Source organism: Myxine glutinosa, chromosome 4 (genome assembly GCF_964187855.1).
Source record: "Myxine glutinosa chromosome 4, kmMyxGlut1.1, whole genome shotgun sequence".
Classification (NCBI taxonomy): Eukaryota; Metazoa; Chordata; class Myxini; order Myxiniformes; family Myxinidae; genus Myxine; species Myxine glutinosa.
In genome coordinates this window covers 112,973,344-112,993,540 of record NC_136264.1, presented here as the reverse complement: position 1 = coordinate 112,993,540, position 20,197 = coordinate 112,973,344, and the positions used below count along the sequence as shown (strand labels likewise).

The 20,197-nt window shown below is 42.6% G+C and overlaps 1 protein-coding gene across 24 annotated transcripts in view; it reads right to left on the bottom strand.

The window, feature by feature from the left end:
- The window catches only part of LOC137417608 (vinexin), a 361,763-nt gene that overhangs the window by 118,532 nt on the left and 223,034 nt on the right, over positions 1–20,197 (bottom strand). For 20 of the 24 annotated variants that reach the window (XM_078776281.1, XM_068103523.2, XM_078776283.1 and 17 more), the window contains 2 exons: positions 15,411–15,494; positions 14,963–15,028 (listed from right to left, as the gene is read on the bottom strand). The exons of the other annotated variants lie outside the window; for them this stretch is intronic. In XM_078776281.1, coding sequence (XP_078632407.1) covers positions 14,963–15,028; positions 15,411–15,494 — 150 coding nt within the window. The remainder of the gene's footprint in view (positions 1–14,962; positions 15,029–15,410; positions 15,495–20,197) is intronic. 24 annotated transcript variants of the gene reach the window in all.

Here is a 20,197-nt window from a genome sequence, read left to right as displayed (position 1 = left end):
TATTCGCAGCCGTGTTTGGCGAATTCGCAGCTTTTCTGGGGCGCAAAAAAAAATAATTAATGAGCCACTAGCTTGACACATTTATAAAACCCATCTTTCACCAGCCATGCACAAAGCAGCTGGATATACGCAAAAAAAAACATCTTCTGTGAGCCACAAACTTGACCTGCCTCTGCATTCGCTGCCATGTGCTTCACGTTTTCATGGCTTTTCATTCACGTTTTCAAATTCGCGGCCACAAATTTTACCTGCACTATAATCGAGAGCTTCGTAGGATATCCCACCAGCTGTGTAAACAAGTCAACCCCGTGAATTATACAAGGAAAACGCTTCATTAAAACCGTTATTGAAATTAGCAGATAGGCTCAATATGGCATCATCCGATAACATCCCCCACAAACAATGTGCAGAGTACTCACCCCTTCACAGCGCTACCCACAATGCCATCATTCCTACATATACCGACTGTGTCTTGGGTCTCAATCATTTTTCTCGTCCTGTTGTTTTGAACTGCATTTTTGACTCCCGCTTTGCTCATCGTTCAATCGTGGCTCCCAAGCGCAAGACCAATGCTAGAGATGCGTCAACTACCAAGAGGCAGAAGAAAGTTATGAGCCTGAGGCAGAAAGTGAAGCCGCTGGACCGGCTTTCGAGAGGAGAGAGTGCGGCCTCTGTTTGCAGGCATTATTGTGTCAGCGAATCCACCATTCGCTACATACGGAAGAACGAGAAGGCGATTCGTGAGAGTGTTTCAGCGAGCGCTGTATCGAGTACGAAGGTGGTCATCCATGTTCGCGATGTCCACATAGAAAGGATGGAGAAGACTCAGCATATGGATCGAGCACAACACGTAGACGAGTATGGCTTTGAGTGAACCTCTCATTCGTGCAAATGCAAAAGGGGACTTCATGCTGAAACCCATGATGCTGAACCGTTCCCTAAACCCGGTCACAAAGGAGGAGTTGGAGGCCATTACCATTACAAACGTTTCCGAGGAGGAGGAGGAGGTGGGCAGTGATGAGGAAGAGGTGCCGAGGTCCAACCTCACAGTCCAGTTCCTGGGCGAGGTGCTGCAGGACATGTGGGCGATTGCCAACAGGGTGCAAGACGCTGACGCAGTTATGGCGCTGTACCACAAGTTCAAGAGGGGCTTGGATGATCTGCTGCTCCCATACAAAAGACTGCATCAAAACCTCCCGCAATCTGCCAGGCCGGCAATCTCTCCATTACACATTTCTTCCGCCCTGCTCCCTCCACCTCAAGACCATCAGCATCTTCTCCTACCTCTCCTGCCTCTCCCTCAGTGCACGATGTTGCAGCACCATTATTTGGGTGGCCCTCAGAGTTCGAGGAATTCATGGGATTTTAATTCATCACCATCATCATCATCATCATTTGAAAAGTTCCGTGTGCTTGTAAAATAAAAATTTGAAATGGTACATGATGTTGTTGTTGTTTTTTTAGTTTCACAGTGCGGTATGGTTAAGCTGGTTAAGCACTTAATAAACTGCAAGCACATTCCTTCAAAATGGTACCGAGTGTTGTTTTGTTTTTTTTGCAAGCATTTTAATGAAACTATAGTCATGTGCATTTGCGGTCGAAAACATTTTAAACTTAAAAAAACTTATTAACTTAAAACTCATCTATGAATCAAGAACTGCCAGGAACCGATAACATATCCCTCTTTTCCCCATTGAAACAACTAGGGCATGCCCGTACTATATCTATATCTAAAATTATATCCCCCCCCTCTATTTACATGAAATGGTTTGGTCCAAAGCGAACGGCTTGCGAGTACGGTGACAATCCCCCCCCTCTATTTACATGAAATGGTTTGGTCCATTCGCAAAGCCAAAGCGAACGGCAGTTACGAATCGCAGTTACGATGAATCGCAAAGTAGTTTTAATTAGTTTTAAAACATAGTTTAACGCCAACATAGTTTGCCAACGTGAAATAAATGAATACGCTCTCAAATGTGCCGTCCGAGGCAGAGTCTGTTCGGCATGTTCGGCACACGTGATAGCTCGCTGCTCTCTGATTGGTTGAATCGTTTTTTGGACATAGCTCGGTAACTACTTGTCCGATTAATATGAAACCTTGAAAAGGCACATCCTCGGGTCCCCAGCAATATACCTGGCAAGTTTCAAGTATATCGGACCGGTAGTTGTCGAGAAACAGCGGTCGCATACACACACACACACAGACAGAGATTAGTGGAATTATAGATAGACTAGGGCATTGCCCGTACTATATCTATATCTAAAATTATATCCCCCCCCCTCTATTTACATGAAATGGTTTGGTCCAAAGCGAACGGCTTCCGGAGTTTGGTAAAGCAATCGCCATCGCGTGCACAAACGCGCAGGAAAGCGAATGAATCGCAAATTCGTTTTTATTAGTTTTAAAACTTTATTAAAACATAGTTTAACGGCAACATAGTTTTCCAACGTGAAATAAATGAATACGCTGTCAAATGTGCCATCCGAGGCAGAGTGTGTCCGCCACGTTCGGCACACGCGATCGTTCGCTGCTCTCTGATTGGTTGAATCGTTTTTTGGACATAGCTCGGTAAGTAATTGTCCGATTAATATGAAACCTTGAAAAGGCACATCCTCGGGTCCCCAGCAATATACCTGGCAAGTTAAAAGTATATCGGACCCGTGGTTGTCGAGAAACAGCGGTCACAGACAAACAAACGTACAGACAGACAGAGATTACTGGAATTATAGATAGATGTCACGGCATACATTCACGGGATTTTCATCGACCTTCGAGAAATTATCGCCAACATTCGCGGGTTTGCCTTGCCATTTGCAGGACTTTCATCAACATTCGTGGATTATCGTCGACATTCTCGGGATTTGCCGCAACTGGTTGTGATTTGCCTCGCAATCAAATGCCTCACCATTTGTGGATGTTTGTTCCTCGACATTCGCGGATTTTCGCGATTCGAGACCCAATCCCCCTTTTTCCATTGAAACCATGCCCCTCACCCATTCGCGGTTTCGCAATTCGCAGAATGTTCCAGGAACTTTTCAAGTATTTTATATCGTTTTGAATAAAGTCTTGGTCAATGACAAAATACATTTGGTTCGTATTTAAACGTGATTATTCTTAAACCTGATTTTCAACGTCATTATGAGTATTGTACCATATCAAATTGTTTATTGTATGGAAATAAATATCAACAAATCAACCGATCTTTCTTTCACGGCAGATCATTTACCATTAAAGATATTGTACACTGCTCCTTTCTTATTCCATCTCCAGGCGCTGCATAACGTCATTGCCGGGCACTTAAGGGGGCCTGGAGATGATGCACGCTGAAAGGGAGTACTCAGTTTTCACTCCGGTTTCTTGTTTTCTTTCTTTTTTTCTTTCTTGTTTGTCTGGGCGATATCTCAGCCATCCTTTGAGCTAGGAAGCTGAAATTTGGGCACAATAGTGCGCACGTGCTTTGGCAAAAAGTGTAGTTTTTGTTTTTTTATTTATCAATTAATTGATTAATTACTAATTATTATGGATTACTTAAGTACTTATTTATTTCCTTTCTCATCTGGGCAATATCTCAGGCACCTTTTGATTTAGTAAGATGATATTTGGATTGACAATGACCAAGTGATTTGGCTGTAAAGGGTATTTTTGATTTATTGATTAATCAATTATTCGATTAATTATTTAATTATAAATCACCCTCAGAGGGGCGCCCAACATATATAGGTTAAAATACATTTACTTCTTCATGCAGCTGTATGACTCAAATTGGCGCCCCTTTATATTAACTTTTCTAGAACATTACTTGGTTCCTCCTAAGAACACAAGGGTAGTACAGCATGCACACGAGATTTTTTGAATGTCCCTTATTTTCTATCGTCTGGCATTTTCCACAAGCCATGGAATGTTTCTTCTTTTCTATTGTTTGGCATTTTCTACTTGCTATTGAATGTCACATCTTTTCTATAGTTTGCCACATGGCACATACCATATAAAGGAGCCTTTTATATGCCCCTGGCATTTTTCCAAAGAAAAAAAAATATATATATATATATATATATTTTTTTTTTTTTCCACAAAGTCGAGGCTCATGTTAGAGTCGAGGCCCCAACCAACCCCAAGTCCTCAACACCCTCCCAACCGCAAGTCCTCAAGACCCCTGTACCCAAATCCCAAGGGTTCAAAACCCCTCCCCACCCTCTCTTCAAATGCCCTCCACACAACATGTCCTCAACCGCCCTTCCCAACCCCAAGTCCTTAACCCCCCATTTCTACTTCAAGCCCTCAATCCCCCCACCCCCCAAACTCTCAACCCCACTCCTCCAAATGCCTCAACTTCCCTTATATCATGATTCTTCAGTGAAAATAGCCGATAAGTCATCGAAATATAAGAACATATGTTATTGGCAAGAGGAAAAAACATACAACCGTAAAACAAAGGCCTTTATAATGATATGGGTTTTATGGTCCCTGTTGGAGTCGTTTAAGAAACAACTGTTGGCAAGACAAACAAACAAACAAAATAAGTGTATGATTTGTATATATAAATTATATACACATTATATTATCATGTGTTAGTAATAGTGTATCCACTTACCACAAACAAAATATGCGGGAAATAGTTTGTGGATTTTGGTACAGTAAAACACAATAAATTATTGAATAAATCCACATCAGTTACATTAATGCGAATTACAAGAAACCACATTAAAAGGTTGCAAATGAGTGAATATGTGAAATTAGTTTTCATCAGATTGTTCCCTTTCTTGGAAGTCTACAAGTCGGTTCAGAATGGCGCCAAGGAAGCAACTTACAACAGAACAGCGTATGAAGATCCAAAGTCTGTGAGAATAAGGGCACACGATGGCAGAACTAGCGGAAAAGCTGAAGATATCCTTTAATGGTTTGAGGTACCCTTTGCAACGCCTCAAATAAACTGGCTCGGTACAAGATAAGAAAAGGCCAGAAAGACTGATAAGAACCTCCCCAAGGCAAGAGAAGCACTTGATTTTCTCAATCAAGTCAGCAGCTGACAAATGAAATGAGAGCAGGCATGACCATTAATATTTTGTTCAGCACTGTTTTTTTTTTGAAGACTGATTGCAGTAGGTCTCCATCGCAGAGTTGTAGCAAAGAGACCACTGCTGAGACCACTGCTTGAGGTGAAATGAGTGAAATTTACAAGGCAACACCAGGATTTGGAGGTTGAACAATGGAATTGGGTGCTCTGGTCTGATGAATCGGAGTTTGAACTTTTTGGATCTAAGAGACGCCAATTCATGCAACAAAGACCCTGGAACGTTATGCCATGCAATGCTTTTTTTCACTTACTTTAGCTGTGTACAAAACTACAATGGACATAAACAGTAAGCTGGGATTATCATACCAGTTGTGGTGCATGTTCAACAAAGTTCTGATAAGCCAACATATTTTCAGACTGATATAGTAACGGTTTGTTCTCTGTTTACGAAAGATGGAAACATTACCTTCCTATTATAAACTCAAGCTGGTAATGAAAAACTACTGAGGGATGAAAGGTAATCGAAGTCCCTTATTCGAAATCGATTAATCGAAGCGCTCGATAATCAATAATCGATCGATCGATAATATCGATCAATAATCGATAATCGAAGTGTTGATAAAGATTTATCACTTTTGTCAATGCAAAGTACAAAAGGAAAAACGTTATAAACTTGTCACTTCATGAGGTGTCTAATGGCATTCCTGATTTCAAAAGACATTCCTGATCAGATTTCTCCAAATATTCCTTTTTTTTTTCTTTTCTTTTTTTTGTATACTGAATCGAGGCTCGTGAAAGAGCTCACATTTACTTCACAAACAAATCAACCAGACAAACAAAATATATAAAAAGAGGGAGCGGAAGACAAGAGAATGGGAAGCACGCAAACACTTGAGAGCACAAAACATTTAAGAGCAGGGAGATGTGTGCGAGGAGAGGGCTTGGGGGGAGGAGGCGTGGGAAGGGGGGGGGGGGGGTGGGAGAAGTATAAAACACAAGGACACCAAGGACTTCCAGGACAGAAGTTGGTATTTCAAAAAGTGGAATTGGGGTGAAATTATCGGGGATAGAAAAGATCAAGGTTTTGGATGGGGAAGATAAGAGATGGTGGTGAACAGCTGTTTTAAAGACCTGGAGGGTGGAGTGGGAATGAAGAGAGTGAGGGAGTTTGTTCCAGAGGCGGGAGAAAAGAGGAATGAAGGAGTGAAGGTGAGCAGAGAGTCTTGATTTTGGCAGTTTAACCATAAGAGGGTTGCAGGCAGATCTTGTGCGACCTGTAGGAATATTTGCGGGACAGAGCCCAGAGAGAGCTGGGGGGGGGGGGCAAGGCCAGAGAGGAGTCGGTATAAGACGGAAAGACCACCAACCTGCCTGCGGTGAGTGAGTGAGAGGCCCTTGGAGTTAGCTTCATCGCGGGAGATTCCAATGATTCTGAATGCTTTGCTTTCAACAGCGTGAAGCCGAGCTAGGTGTGAGGCAGGAGCACCAGCCCAGAGGGGAGAGCAGTATTCCATTGAGCTGCGGATGAAAGCCTTGTACGTGGTGAGGAGCTCAGGTGTGCCAAGGAAGGACTTCGCACGACGGAGGATGCCCAGTCGGCGACTGGCTTTGGAGGCCAGATTTGAAATGTGGTTTTCCCAGGAAAGATCATGGCAGATAGTGAGACCCAAAAGTTTGAGTGACAGAACTTCTTGGAGAGGATTATTCAGAAAGTAGATGGGAGCGTTGTCCAGTCGGTCTTTTCGGAGAGACATCATAAGAGTGTGAGATTTGTCAGGATTGAAAGACATGTTCCACTTGTTTGCCCAGTCTGTTATTTTGTCCAGGTCTGCAGAGAGTGAGGAGGCTGCAGACTGCCGATCTGAGGGATGAAGAATGGAGCGACAGCGAGTAGAGTCATCAGCAAAGAGATAGAGAGGATTTTCAAGAGAGTCGGAGAGATCATTGATGAAGACCAGAAAAAGCACAGGGCCCAGAACACTGCCTTGGGGAACTCCAGCCTGAAAATCCTATCCTATCTTGAAATGCTTCCCAAAGCTCTGGCAGAGACATCCAGCTATACCTAGCATTCAGCCATACCGAGCATGGTTGATTTCTCCAGACTTCGTTTTCTGCATGATGAATCCAAAGTATGACAGTTTCTGTTTTAGCATCATCCCTTCCCATGTACACGTAGTCCAATTTATTCAACCACTGATTTGTTTGTTCTTCTTCAGTCCATGGAATTTTAAACATTAGTCTCCAACACCACATTTGAAAACTGCCAATCTTCTTCCTTTCTTTCTTTCTTTTTCACTGTACATTACATACAGTATCCATGCATTGTAACTGGAAATATCAGAGCGTTCACCATCCTCCTCCAGGTTTGTATGGTCACATTTTTGTGTTTCCAGATCTTTGCCAATCCTGACAATATTACAATCCAGGAAAATGAAACTTTCCACTATTTCCATGTGATCCTCTCCAAACCTGAACACATCAACCTTCTCAGGTGACAAGATTTTAGTCTTTATTCGTTTTAAATAAAAACCAGCTTTTCACTTTTCTTCTTCACTGTGTGCAGCAAATCATCAAGTTTTCTTTACTTTCTGTTAACAAAGTGGTATCGTAAGCATACCTTAGATTGTTGATGTGCCTTCCTCTAATCCTGACTCGAGCCTTTATGTCATCCTCCTCCCCCCAGCCCTCTCCCTCCCACAGATCTCCCGATGACCCTGTTCTCTGCTGTTGTAATTGTGTGCTTCCCTCACTCTCCCCATCTTGTCTCCCGCTCCCTTTATTGTATGTTTTGTGTCTCCGTTTTTTTTTTGTGATTAACGTTAGTTCTTACACGAGCCTCGATCTTCTATACAAAAAAAAAATCCAAGTTTGACTTCCTCATGATGTACTCACTATACAGATTTAACAAGTAAGGGAAGAGAATGCACCCATGTCGAACCCATTTTCCAATTCCAAACCATTGTGTCTCTCCATACTCTGTTCGTACTGTACCTTCTTGTTTCTTGTACCGGCCTCTTAGCAGACATATCAGGTGCTCTCACACCCCCAATTTATCTCAGTATAAACCACATCAATTAAGAATCAACACAAACGAAGCCTTTGCTATCTTCTATCAGTCTATATGGTGTATATGTTGGAACCCATCTGTGGATCGGTCCCATCGGCCGATGGGTCTGCGCCATCTGCGGATGTGTTGTTCACCTTGAAGGAATGTGTATGCATCAATGGTGGATGAGTATGTTTATTTGAACCTAAAAATAAGCAATTGATGTCATAAATGTTTATAAAGCAGTCCGTGACATGTGGTTTGTCGATAACCGTTTGTCGATAAGATAAAAATAAGATAATATTTTTAGGTTCAAATAAACATACTCATCCACCATTGATGCATACACATTCCTTCAAGGTGAACAACACATCCGCAGATGGCGCAGACCCATCGGCCGATGGGTCTGCATTGTCATTTCTCGTGCATCCACAGATGGGTCAGACCCATCGGCCGATGGGACCGATCCACAGATGGGTTCCAACATATACAGGTAGTGGACAAAACAAGGGAAACGCCAATGTAGTCACTTAATAGGGTGTTGGGCCACAATATGTGGTCAGTACGGCCTGTATGCCTCATGACATGGAATCCAGCAGCATCTGGAATTGTGCAGGAGGGATGCAGCACCATTCTTCCATGAGAAAGTCAATCAACTTATGCCTGTTTGATGGAGGTGGAAAACGCTTCAAGCATCGTTCCAGAATGTCCCATAAATGCTCAAATGTGTTCAGATCTGGAGACTGAGAAGGCCAAGACATATGGATAACATCAATGTCATGCTCAACAAAACATTGGGCGACCACACTTGCTCTGAGGATGGGAGCCTTGCCATCCTGAAAGTCACCCCTCCCGACAGGAAAGAAAGGCTGCAACATGGGCCAAACAACATTACAGAACCACCAGAACCTTTTACTGGTGGAACCAAGCACTCAGAGTTGTAGATTTCTTTATGTTGGTGCCACACATGCACGCCGAGAACATGGTGAAGGATGATTCATCTGACCAAATCACATTTCTTCACTGTTTGTTAGTCCATTGTCTGCACTCTTTGCACCACTGGACTCACAAACAAGCATTGGCAGGTGTGATGAGCGGTTTGTGCACTGAAACCCGACTATGGTATCCTGCTGTGTAGTTCTTGTCAGACCGTTTTTTATGAATCTGGCTGCTCGTGCCCCAGGTTGAAATTTACAGTCAATTGATCAGTGTGGATAAAAACACGAACATGTCTGATTACCTTTTCAAACAGTCGCTGCTGCTGTTTAACATGAAACTGAAAGAAATCTGGAGGAAAGCCTGGCGTCTTTGAGGCATTATATGCTTATCGCATCCACCACAGACTAACGCACCATAGCCTAGATCTACTGGAATCTATATATCCCAAAAATATAATATCATGACCTTTCCTGCTTTCCTGATAATATCAGGAAGAAGATACAATCATAAGATAATATCATGTTGCCATCATATTGCTATCTCATTTGATCAGTTTCGGTGTAGTCCGCTCCTTTCTTTCTTTCACCTGTGTTTCTTCTGACGTCTTTTCTTGTTGTCTTTTCCTAATATTTTGTGTAAATGTAGCCAAATGTTCCAGAAAGATGTAACATGATCCTGAGAGTGATTAGGCATCACGTGATTTATCACGTGACCTGGCAGTGACGTTTAACGGTTTGCAATAAGTCACACCATGATGCTCACTGTGGAAGAACGCGTGTTTCTCGTCGAACATAAAGTCGTAATTAATTAATTAATTAATGTAAGTAATAATTAGTAATAACTAATGAAGTAATAATTAATGCATCATTTAGGGAATGGCAAATTGATTTCAAAGTGGCTTTGGTGGTCATACAAAACCTTCAAAATCAGTGATATGGAAACAAATGAAGCAGTTCAGCAAAATATTAGGTTCCTAACTGATATAGTTTTTGTGTTATGGGAATTATGTAGGGTTCTCAAATAAGATAAAATAAATCACCCTGTATTACTGGTTAAAACTCATTCTAAAATGCATACAAATTGAAAAAGAAAAGTCATACATCTTAATTTATAGGTATGAATTTTCATCTTGAAATGTAGCATGCCAGCTGGCTGGGTGTGGGTTCATCTCTCACCAGCCGTGGCACCTCAGCAAAGGACTTCTGCGACTCATTGGGACTGACACAATCTGTCAATTTCCCGACCCGGATCTCAGTCAATGGAGTATCTTCTCTTCTGGACTTGGTTATGACAAACTTCCCTGCAAATGTCTGCTGCTCTTCTTCTGCTCCAATCGGTTCTTCTGATCATGTGCTTGTTAAAGTGGACATCTCTCTGGCCATTCTCAGAGAGCCTCCTCAGCACCGACGAGTCTGGCATTTCACTCAGGCCGACTGGCACGGGCTGCAAGCAGCCATCAATCACCTGGACTGGTCTCCCATCTCTACTGCCTCTGACATCAATTCTTCCTGGGAATTCTTCCAAAGCAAACTGCTCTCTCTCATGCACAGATTTATCCCATCTCGTCTTCAGTTGTCTTACCCTTCCTCCCGTCCATGGTACACTGAATCTTGTGGTGAGGCAGTTGCCCTGAAACAACTTGCCTTTGCATCTTGGAAGGCAAATCCAACTGAAGGCAATCTCAGTTCCTTCCACCAGCTCGAAACAAGTGTGTCTACCCTCAGGAGTGCCAGGAAGCACTATTTCTCCACACTCAAGATTGAACTCTCAAACCTGTCTCCTTCCTCCAAATCCTGGTGGCGTCTGGTCAAATCCGTTTCTGGTGTTTGTTCCCCTTCCATCCCCTCCCTTACCTCAAATGGCGACACAGTTGACACCGCACGTGACAAAGCCGAATGCCACAACTCTGTGTTTGCCTCAAAATCTTGTGTCCCAAACCCATCTCTCTCTGTTGCCACCTTTACCAGTCGAACCCAACTGCTCCTGCACTCTGTGTCCTTCTCTCCTGACAAGGTGGAGAAGTTTTTATCAAACCTCGACTCTGATTCTGCAACTGGACCAGACGGCTTCAGCCCACGGGTCCTAAAATCCTGTTCTTCCGCTTTTTCACTCCCTCTCTCTGTTCTCTTCGCCCTCTCTTTTGCTCAAGGTCATCTGCCATCTGCTTGGAAATCAGCCAACATCACCGCTTTGCACAAAAAGGTGCAAAAACAGATACTAGCAACTCCAGACCAATCAGCCTTCTCCCAATTATCAGCAAAGTCATGGAATCCATCATTGCTTCAGATATGAAATCTTTCCTCTTCTCCAATGGCTTGATCTCTGATCATCAATTTGGTTTCAGACCTGGTCACTCTACTCTGGACATGCTGCTTCTGCTTTCTCAACAATGGATGGAGGTCCTCAATGCCAAACAGGAAATTAGAGCTGTCTCCCTTGACATATCACGTGCCTTCGATACGGTCCGGCATCCCGCTCTGCTCACCAAACTCTCCTCCTTTGGTATCCATGGAAATCTCCACGCATGGCTGGCGGACTTCCTCTCTAGTCGTAGTCAACGTGTGGCGCTGAATGGGTTTCTCTCATCTCCTCTTCCTGTTCAGGCTGGAGTTCCCCAAGGCAGTGTTCTGGGCCCTGTGCTTTTTCTGGTCTTCATCAATGATCTCTCTGACTCTCTTGAAAATCCTCTCTATCTCTTTGCTGATGACTCCACTCTCTGTCGCACCATTCCTCATCCCTCAGATCGGCAGTCTGCAGCCTCCTCACTCTCTGCAGACCTGGACAAAATCACAGACTGGGCAAACAAGTGGAACATGTCTTTCAATCCTGACAAATCTCACTCTTACGATGTCTCTCCGAAAAGACCGACTGGACAACCCTCCCATCCACTTTCTGAATAATCCTCTCCAAGAAGTTCTGTCACTCAAGCTTTTGGGTCTCACTATCTGCCATGATCTTTCCTGGGAAAACCACATTTCAAATCTGGCCTCCAAAGCCAGTCGCTGACTGGGCATCCTCTGTCGTGCGAAGTCCTTCCTTGGCACACCTGAGCTCCTCACCACATACAAGGCTTTCATCCGCAGCTCAATGGAATACTGCTCTCTCCTCTGGGCTAGTGCTCCTGCCTCACACCTAGCTCGTCTTCACGCTGTTGAAACCAAAGCGTTCAGAATCATTGGAATCTCCCGCGATGAAGCTAACTCCAAGGGCCTTTCACTCACTCAACGCAGGCAGGTTGGTGGTCTTTCCGTCTTCTACCGACTCCTCTGTGGCCTTGCCCCCCCCCCCCCCCAGCTCTCTCTGGGCTCTGTCCCCCAAATATTCCTACAGGTCGCACAAGATCTGCCTGCAACCCTCTTATGGTTAAACTGCCAAAATCAAGACTCTCGGCTCACCTTCACTCCTTCATTCCTCTTTTCTCCCGCCTCTGGAACAAACTCCCTCACTCTCTTCAATCCCACTCCACCCTCCAGGTCTTAAAGCAGCTGTTCACCACCATCTCTTATCTTCCCCCATCCAAAACCTTGATCTTTTCTACCCCAGCTAATTTCACCCCAAATCCACTTTTTTGAAATACCAACTCCTGTCCTGGAAGTCCTTGGTGTCCTTGTGTTTTAAACTTCTCCCACCCTCCCCCCCCCCCCCCCCCCTTCCCACGCCTCCTCCCCCCAAAGCCCTCTCCCTCCCACACATCTCCCTGCTCTCAAATGTTGTGTTTGTGTGCTTCCCCTTTTCTCCCCATCTTGTCTTCCGCTCCCTCTTTTTATATATTGTGTTTGTCTGGTTGATTTGTTTGTGAAATAAATGTTAGCTCTTTCACGAGCCTCGATTCAGTATACAAAAAAAAAAAAAAAAAAGAAAGAAAATCTCTTTGCTGATGACTCCACTATCTGCCGCTCCATTCCTCATCCCTCAGATCGGCAGTCTGCAGCCTCCTCACTCTCTGCAGACCTGGACAAAATCACACACTGGTCAAACAAGTGGAACATGTCTTTCAATCCTGACAAATCTCACACTCTTACAATGTCTCTCCGAAAGGACCGACTGGAAAACCCTCCCATCTACTTTCTCAACAATCCTCTCCAAGAAGTTCTGTCGCTCAAGCTTTTGGGTCTCACTATCTGCCATGATCTTTCTAGGGAAAACCACATTTCCAAGCTGGCCTCCAAAGCCAGTCGCCGACTGGGCATCCTCCCTCGTGCGAAGTCCTTCCTTTGCACACCTAAGCTCCTCACCACATACAAGGCTTTCATCCGCAGCTCAATGGAATACTGTAGGTTGGTGGTCTTTCTGTCTTCTACCGACTCCTCTCCGGCCTTGCTCCCCCAGCTCTCCCTGTGCTCTGCCCCCCCCCCCCCAATATTCCTTCAGATCGCACAAGATCTGCCTGCAACCCTCTTATGGTTAAACTGCCAAAATCTAGGCTCTCTGCTCACCTTCACTCTTTCATTCCCCTTTTCTCCCGCCTCTGGAACAAACTCCCCCACTCCCTTCAATCCCACTCCTCCCTCCAGGTCTTTAAAACAGCTGTTCACCACCATCTCTTATCTTCCCCCATCCAAAACCTTGATCTTTTCTACCGCAGCTAATTCACCCTAGAGTCCTTGCAGTGTTCATATGCTTTATACCTCTCCCACCTCCCCCCAAGCCCTACCCCTCCCACATTTCTCCCGATGTCCCTGCTCTCAAATGTTGTGTTTGTGTCCTTCCCCCTCTCTCCCCATCTTGTCTGCTGCTCCCCTTGTTTTTTGTGTTTTGTGTGTCGGTTTGACTTTTCGTGTGATTAATGTTAGCTCTTTCACGAGCCTCGATCTTGTATACAAAAAAAGAAAAAAAAAGAAGCAGTTTTAGAAACATTTGCACAGGATACTAAGCAGCAAAATTGTGGTACGTCAGTGCAGGAGGCATAGCGAAACTGGGGTACGGCACATAAAACCACGACCTTGTGTGGTGAATTGACTATTTAAATTTATAACTTATTATCTGTCATAAAGACCCACAGGACCCTTTAAGACCCCAATAATTCTCTCCTAGAATGATCCCTTCGAGAAATGAGTCGCCTTCTTATGAGTTACTGAAGTGTGATGAGAAAACATGAGGTGATATTCAAGGGCTGATTGTTTTTCAGAACAGTCTTAACATTTTCAAGAAATCACATCCACTCTGCCAGAGTGTATTTAGGATCTTCCGTGAAGTTTGGACATATGACACACTGACCTGTGTTTGAATATGCATTGCAGAGAGTTTACACTCATATGATCATGCACTGATGGTGGTTAATGCAGGTCGGCTATAGTCCAAAGCCTGAACTTCTAAAACAGCTTTGTAATTTTTCCCTTCTTTATAACTCTTGGAAGTAATTGAGAATGCACAAATGGCCACCTTGTGATGTAACCCAAGTGCATATCTACAAGAAAGGTTACTTGATCTTTGCCATAAAATATTAATCTGTATTGCCATGGTTGAATGTGCCCGTTGTCCTGTAAAGAAAGGAGAGAGGTCATGAACTACTATTTTGCAAGAAAATATCAAAAACCCAAATGTTTTAAATTACGATAGTTGGTATGACTTTGTAAAGCATATATACTCGTATTTGTAAGATCTTTAATTTAAATGAAACTTTCAAAATTTGCTTGTAGTATCAAAGCTCAATACAGATATTGAAAGTTCAGACAAGCCTATCATGAGAGACTGAGAGCCAAAACGTGTGTGTGTGTGTGTGTGTGTGTGTGTGTGTGTGTGTGTGTGTGTGTGTGTGTGTGTGTGTGTGTGTGTGTGTGTGTGTGTCAGGAGAAAGCCAGGATGCTTTGTGTCGAGTTTGAGATAGCCGTGACACATCGATGACGAAGAAGGAGAAAATTAGTTTGAAGGTCGTGAAACAATTTTGAAGTTCAGTTGCGTTTGAAGAAACAATTGTGTTTGAAGGAAAATGCGAGGCAGCATTGGCGGGCTGATGACGTACCTTCCTCTCCTCCACTGGAACGATGGCTGCTTCTCCGGGTGCTACATCCCATGTCTTTTTGGGAGGCTAACCCAGAAGCAGGAGAACGAGGTGGGACGCAGGAGAGACAAAGGCAGCAAGCAGGGACAAAGGAAAGCAAACATGACAGAGCAACACGTTCACCACAAAGCCATCAAGATAGGACAGCTGGAAAAGGAAATTCACATGCAAAGCAAAAAGTGTGCACATTGTGTCCACAAAGATGAACATTTATAAGCAGTGAAACAATGAATAAGCAATGGCCTGTAGCAATAGCTATTAAAACAGGGATATGAAAAGGTTCTGTATAGATCAAAAAATCAGCAAATTCGCTGATGGATTTTAGAATTCCTCTTTATCGACTGACTGACTGGAGTAGTTGTCATTTATCAAAGTGATCTATACAGTCGCTTTTCCTACATCAACTTACCGGCCGGCCAAAGTCCAACTCAGAGAAGAACTTATACCAAGGTTCACTCTCTAGATCTATTTCCTCGGGACTAATGCGGCCACTCTGAGCACAGGAGTTGGGAAAGAAGGAAGAGGCAGTGACAGGTCAGAGAAAAGTAGGAAACATGGACATTCGAAGCCCACTGAAAGTGATTCACAAGTCGCAGATAGTGAAGCTTGAGAAATGTATGAAGAAAAGAAGGAAGTCAGTTAAAGAAACAGAACAATGGAGTTCAAGGACTTTTACGCAGACTAAAGACCCAATTTAATACATTTGATGCACACTCGTTTCTAACATTTGGTCGATTGCAGATATTTGTATTTTTATACAGAAATCTTGGATTGATAGATGGCAACGGGTTCACAGACTGACAGGGGAACAAAGGAAACATAAATTTTAAATGACATCACACATGAGTTTATTGACCATCACACTTGACATTCAATGACCTTTTGATTTAAAACGTCGATGACAAATTGAGGATCTACAAGGATATGAAACGAAGGAGAACCTTGAGAAAGAGAAATTTGATATTTCAAAGAAATTTGAAAAAGAAAGATAAAGGAACTTAGAGAAGGAAATAAAAAAATAATGAACTTGTAAAAGTTGGGAAAAAATCCATCAATAAATTTGAATGTCATTAAGAGTTTTGAATGGGCATAGGGAAGTGAGCAATATAGCGATGACATAAAGCATAAACAAAGCATGGACTAAAACAGGTATGATATAAATGAGAGTACAGGGAGTCCCCGACTTACAAACCTGAAGTCCGTTCGTAAGTTGATTGGTACGTAAATCCGAAAATGCTGCCGATAACCATATAATATGTGTATGGGTACGTGTATCCTACCAAGTCCCTTTATAAAAAATAAAATAATTTTCCTTATGTTTATTTACATTTAACTACCTTTATGGCACAATAATAAATAAATACAATAATACAATAATAACATGAAATAGAGAAAGAAAATAAGGATTTTAATGTGCAGTACTGGGAGGGAGGAGAAGAATAAGGGTAGGAGAAGTGGTGTATGAATGAGAGGAGGAAGATGAGGCTGGTGATTGGGCTGGAGACTGAGATGGAATTTGAGCAGGATCAATGGTGTTTCTCCTCTATCCGAATGCTTTATAATGTCCAGCTTGATTTCCATTGGAATGGTCTACGCTTCTTAGAAGAGACACCTACTTTCACATTACTTTTGCATTTATCTGCCATGATTACAGGGAAAATAATGTCAACAGATAGGAGCGAGTACAGTTACAACACCGATACAGTACACCATACAAACTGAAATGGCGAGAGAAGCCAACGTATGATCCCTGACCCACGCTGTACTTGATGTGCGGAGCAAACTAGTCCACATATTGCTACGCTTGTTCGGTTTGTAAGACTGAACGAACGCATGCAAGTCGTTCCGCCATAAATAGTTATTTCGTATATGGACAGTTGCTCGTAAGTGTGGGGCGTTCGTAAATCGGACATCCATAAGTCGGGGACTCACTGTATAAAATAAAATTCATCGATATTTCGATAATAACAATGGTGCACTGGGGAATTGATGAAGTGCAAGCAGTGCAGGACATTGTGCAGATGATATGATAGGTGCAGGGAAAGATAAATGTTTCATTCCATGAGCATGCATCTTGACTTGGTTCGCACTTTTTTTTTACAACTTAGACTGTAAATGAATCTATAAACAGCTAGGACACAACATGTATTGATGTATTGATCTGAATGTGTTGTTTCCATTTCAATGAGAGATGTGTTCGTAATCTGAATGTGGGATTGGGAATATAATGAAGCAACATATACTGACTGCACCACATGAATAATCTTGTCTTTCTTCATACTGTTTGATATGTCGATGTGGGTTATGAAAATACATTTATTGCTTTAGCAGAAAAAAAAGAAATTGCTCGAGCAATTCGGCCAATTTCAGCATAAGATGGACCAATTTTGACCGAGCACTAGCCGTGCAATTGTATAAGACTATAGAACATGTTTTACAACATTGTATGCAAGGTTAATATATATCAGAGTGTTTGACATTGCTGACCAAGATATCTTGGCACTTTTGCTCCAAGATTGGGTATCCTCTGAGTACCATATACCATTGTGTTATTCCACATTGCAAAAAATTACACAAACAAGTGAATAAAAAAATTTATGCTAAATTGAAAAGGCAACGTAGGGATGACAAACTACAGTCTAAAAAGGTCCTAAACAAGATAGGGATGATGTTGGTTTAGACTTTAGAGAGTAGCTAACAGTATTGCCATCACATAACAATCCCTACATCACTGCCTCCAGACTATTGTCTAGGGCTAGGCCTAGCTAGAAGTATAAGAAGCTCCTATATAATTTCAGGGATTTCTTGCAGCTTCAGTTGTCTTTCCTACTTTTTTTTTTATCAACTTGGAGTAACCAATCACAAATGCAGAAAATTATTGAATGCTGTTATTAGAGATGTCCATGCAGTTTGGAAGAAGTTCATGATCATGTATTGATATTATAACATTGTACTCGGGCTGCTAATTTGTACAGTCTCAGTATGTGGTGACACTACAAGAGTAATCAAGTACTGGTGTAACCAGTGAAGTGTTTGTAGAAGCTTGAAGCAATAACTGATTAAGTGTAAATGAGGCAGTCATGTAGGGATTGTTATGTGATGGCAATACTGTTAGCTACTCTCTAAACCAACATCATCCCTATCTTGTTTAGGATCTTTTTTAGACTGTAGTTTGTCATCCCTACATTGCCTTTTTGATTTAGCATAAATTTTTTTATTCACTTGTATTATTACGATACCTACATAATCATGACTCACCTGCTTGTTCATCAAGATTTCAATTGTTATATTCATACAAAAAGCAAGGCCAACTACATCCTTTACTATTATCTTGGAGATCATTGCGGCATAAGTGAACAAAATCTGAATTTGTACACATGACGTGACAAAACAAAGAACAGGAGAAAATCGATTCAGCTCTTTCCAAGAGCACAAGTAAAGGGTGACTGCTTTCAAGTAAGAAAGGATGAACCAAAAAATATTTAAATCAAATTTATTCTGCCATAACTCTTGATACAAGTTAGGCGGAGAAATAACTGAGGGGGCTGCAGACTTCACAATGTTTTCTTCAATCAACTTTTAGCTAGGCAAGAAAAGCATTTACCAAAAGTTGCAAGTAGTATCTCACATGTTCCATTAAATTTCTTACAGGTTAAGAATGTCTGGAAAAATAACAAGCGCAAAGTATGACTTTAAATTGTTAAGACTATCAATATGGGCCACCGACATATTATATATGCAGAAGAGAATGAATAAAGATTTTAAAAAGAAAGAGGAGGAAGGGAGAAAGAGAGGAGGAAGGGGGTTCACGGGTCCAAATACTGCAATTGGAAGTCTCCAACCATAAAGGCTGAATAAAATATGTTAAATAATATTTTAAAGGAATACATGGTATTTTAAAGGACTAAATAGTATATTAAACGAATATATCATAATTTAAAGGAATATACTATACTGCATGGTATTTTAAAGGAATCTTGAAAATAATTTCTAGTGTTTGTGCGTTTGTTTGTTACTCTGTCATGGCCGAACCGCAGCACCTAGAGGCCCCAAATGTTTCGTGTCGGTACATCAGAATCTGAGCAAAGTTTCAACCGACCACACATTGGCCTTGAAGGCCGTTTTTAGGCTACCAAAGGCCACTATAAAATGTATATTGAGATGAGGGGCCAGGCAGTGCTGTTGCCAACAACAACACAACATGCATTTTAAGGCCATTTTCCCTGCTAGAGCGGGGGTTAGCCTTGCGGTCCCCATGACAATCTTCTCCATTTTGCTCTATTTTCTGCATCTCTCCTTGTTAACCCCCTTGCCCGCATTTCTTCTTCCACCATCTTTAGCCAAGTCTTTCTCGGTCTTCACCATCCTCTACTTCCTTCTACATTAACTTCCATCACTCTTCTCAACCAGTCACTTTCATCCTTCCTCAACACATGACCAAACCATCTCAACCTGTTCCTCTTCACAGCATCAATCACAGGCAATATTACCATCATCTTTCGCAATTCATCATTTGTCTTCCTCTCTCTCAACGATAATCCGCACATCCATCGAACCTTTCGCATTTCCACCCTTTCCAGCCTTCGTTGCTGCTCTACGTTCATTACCCATGTCTCGCTCCCATAAATCATAACACTTCTCACACATGCAGCATACACCTTTCCCTTCAGCTTCAGCGACACTCTCCTCCTCATCAGCACGCCACTCAGTTCCCGAAACTTCTTCCATGCACATCTCACTCGAGCAACCGTTGCCGAGTCTGATCCACCTTCTCCATTCAGCATGTCTCCGAGGTAGCAAAATGTTTTCACACCTTCCAGCTTCACGCCGTCTCCAAGATCCAACTCAACATTTCCTCCATCTGCAGCTCCCTCTGTGCACACCTTACATTTGAATGTAGCTACCACACTGGGTAATGACTACTAATGACCCTCTCAGACCACTACATTTTTGATGAACCCACTCAGCGCACATTGTACATTGAATGGAGTTCACTCCGACACCCTTCCTGCACACAGCACACGGCCACTTCCCAGTTCTTTCCACCTCACCACATGCTTTACCACTTGCCATCACCTTCGTCTTTCCGATATTCACCTTCAGACCTTTTGTCTCCATACATTCCTTCCACTTGTTCATCTTTTCCTTCAGTCCATCCATACTTTCCGCAATCAACACCAGATCATCTGCATACAA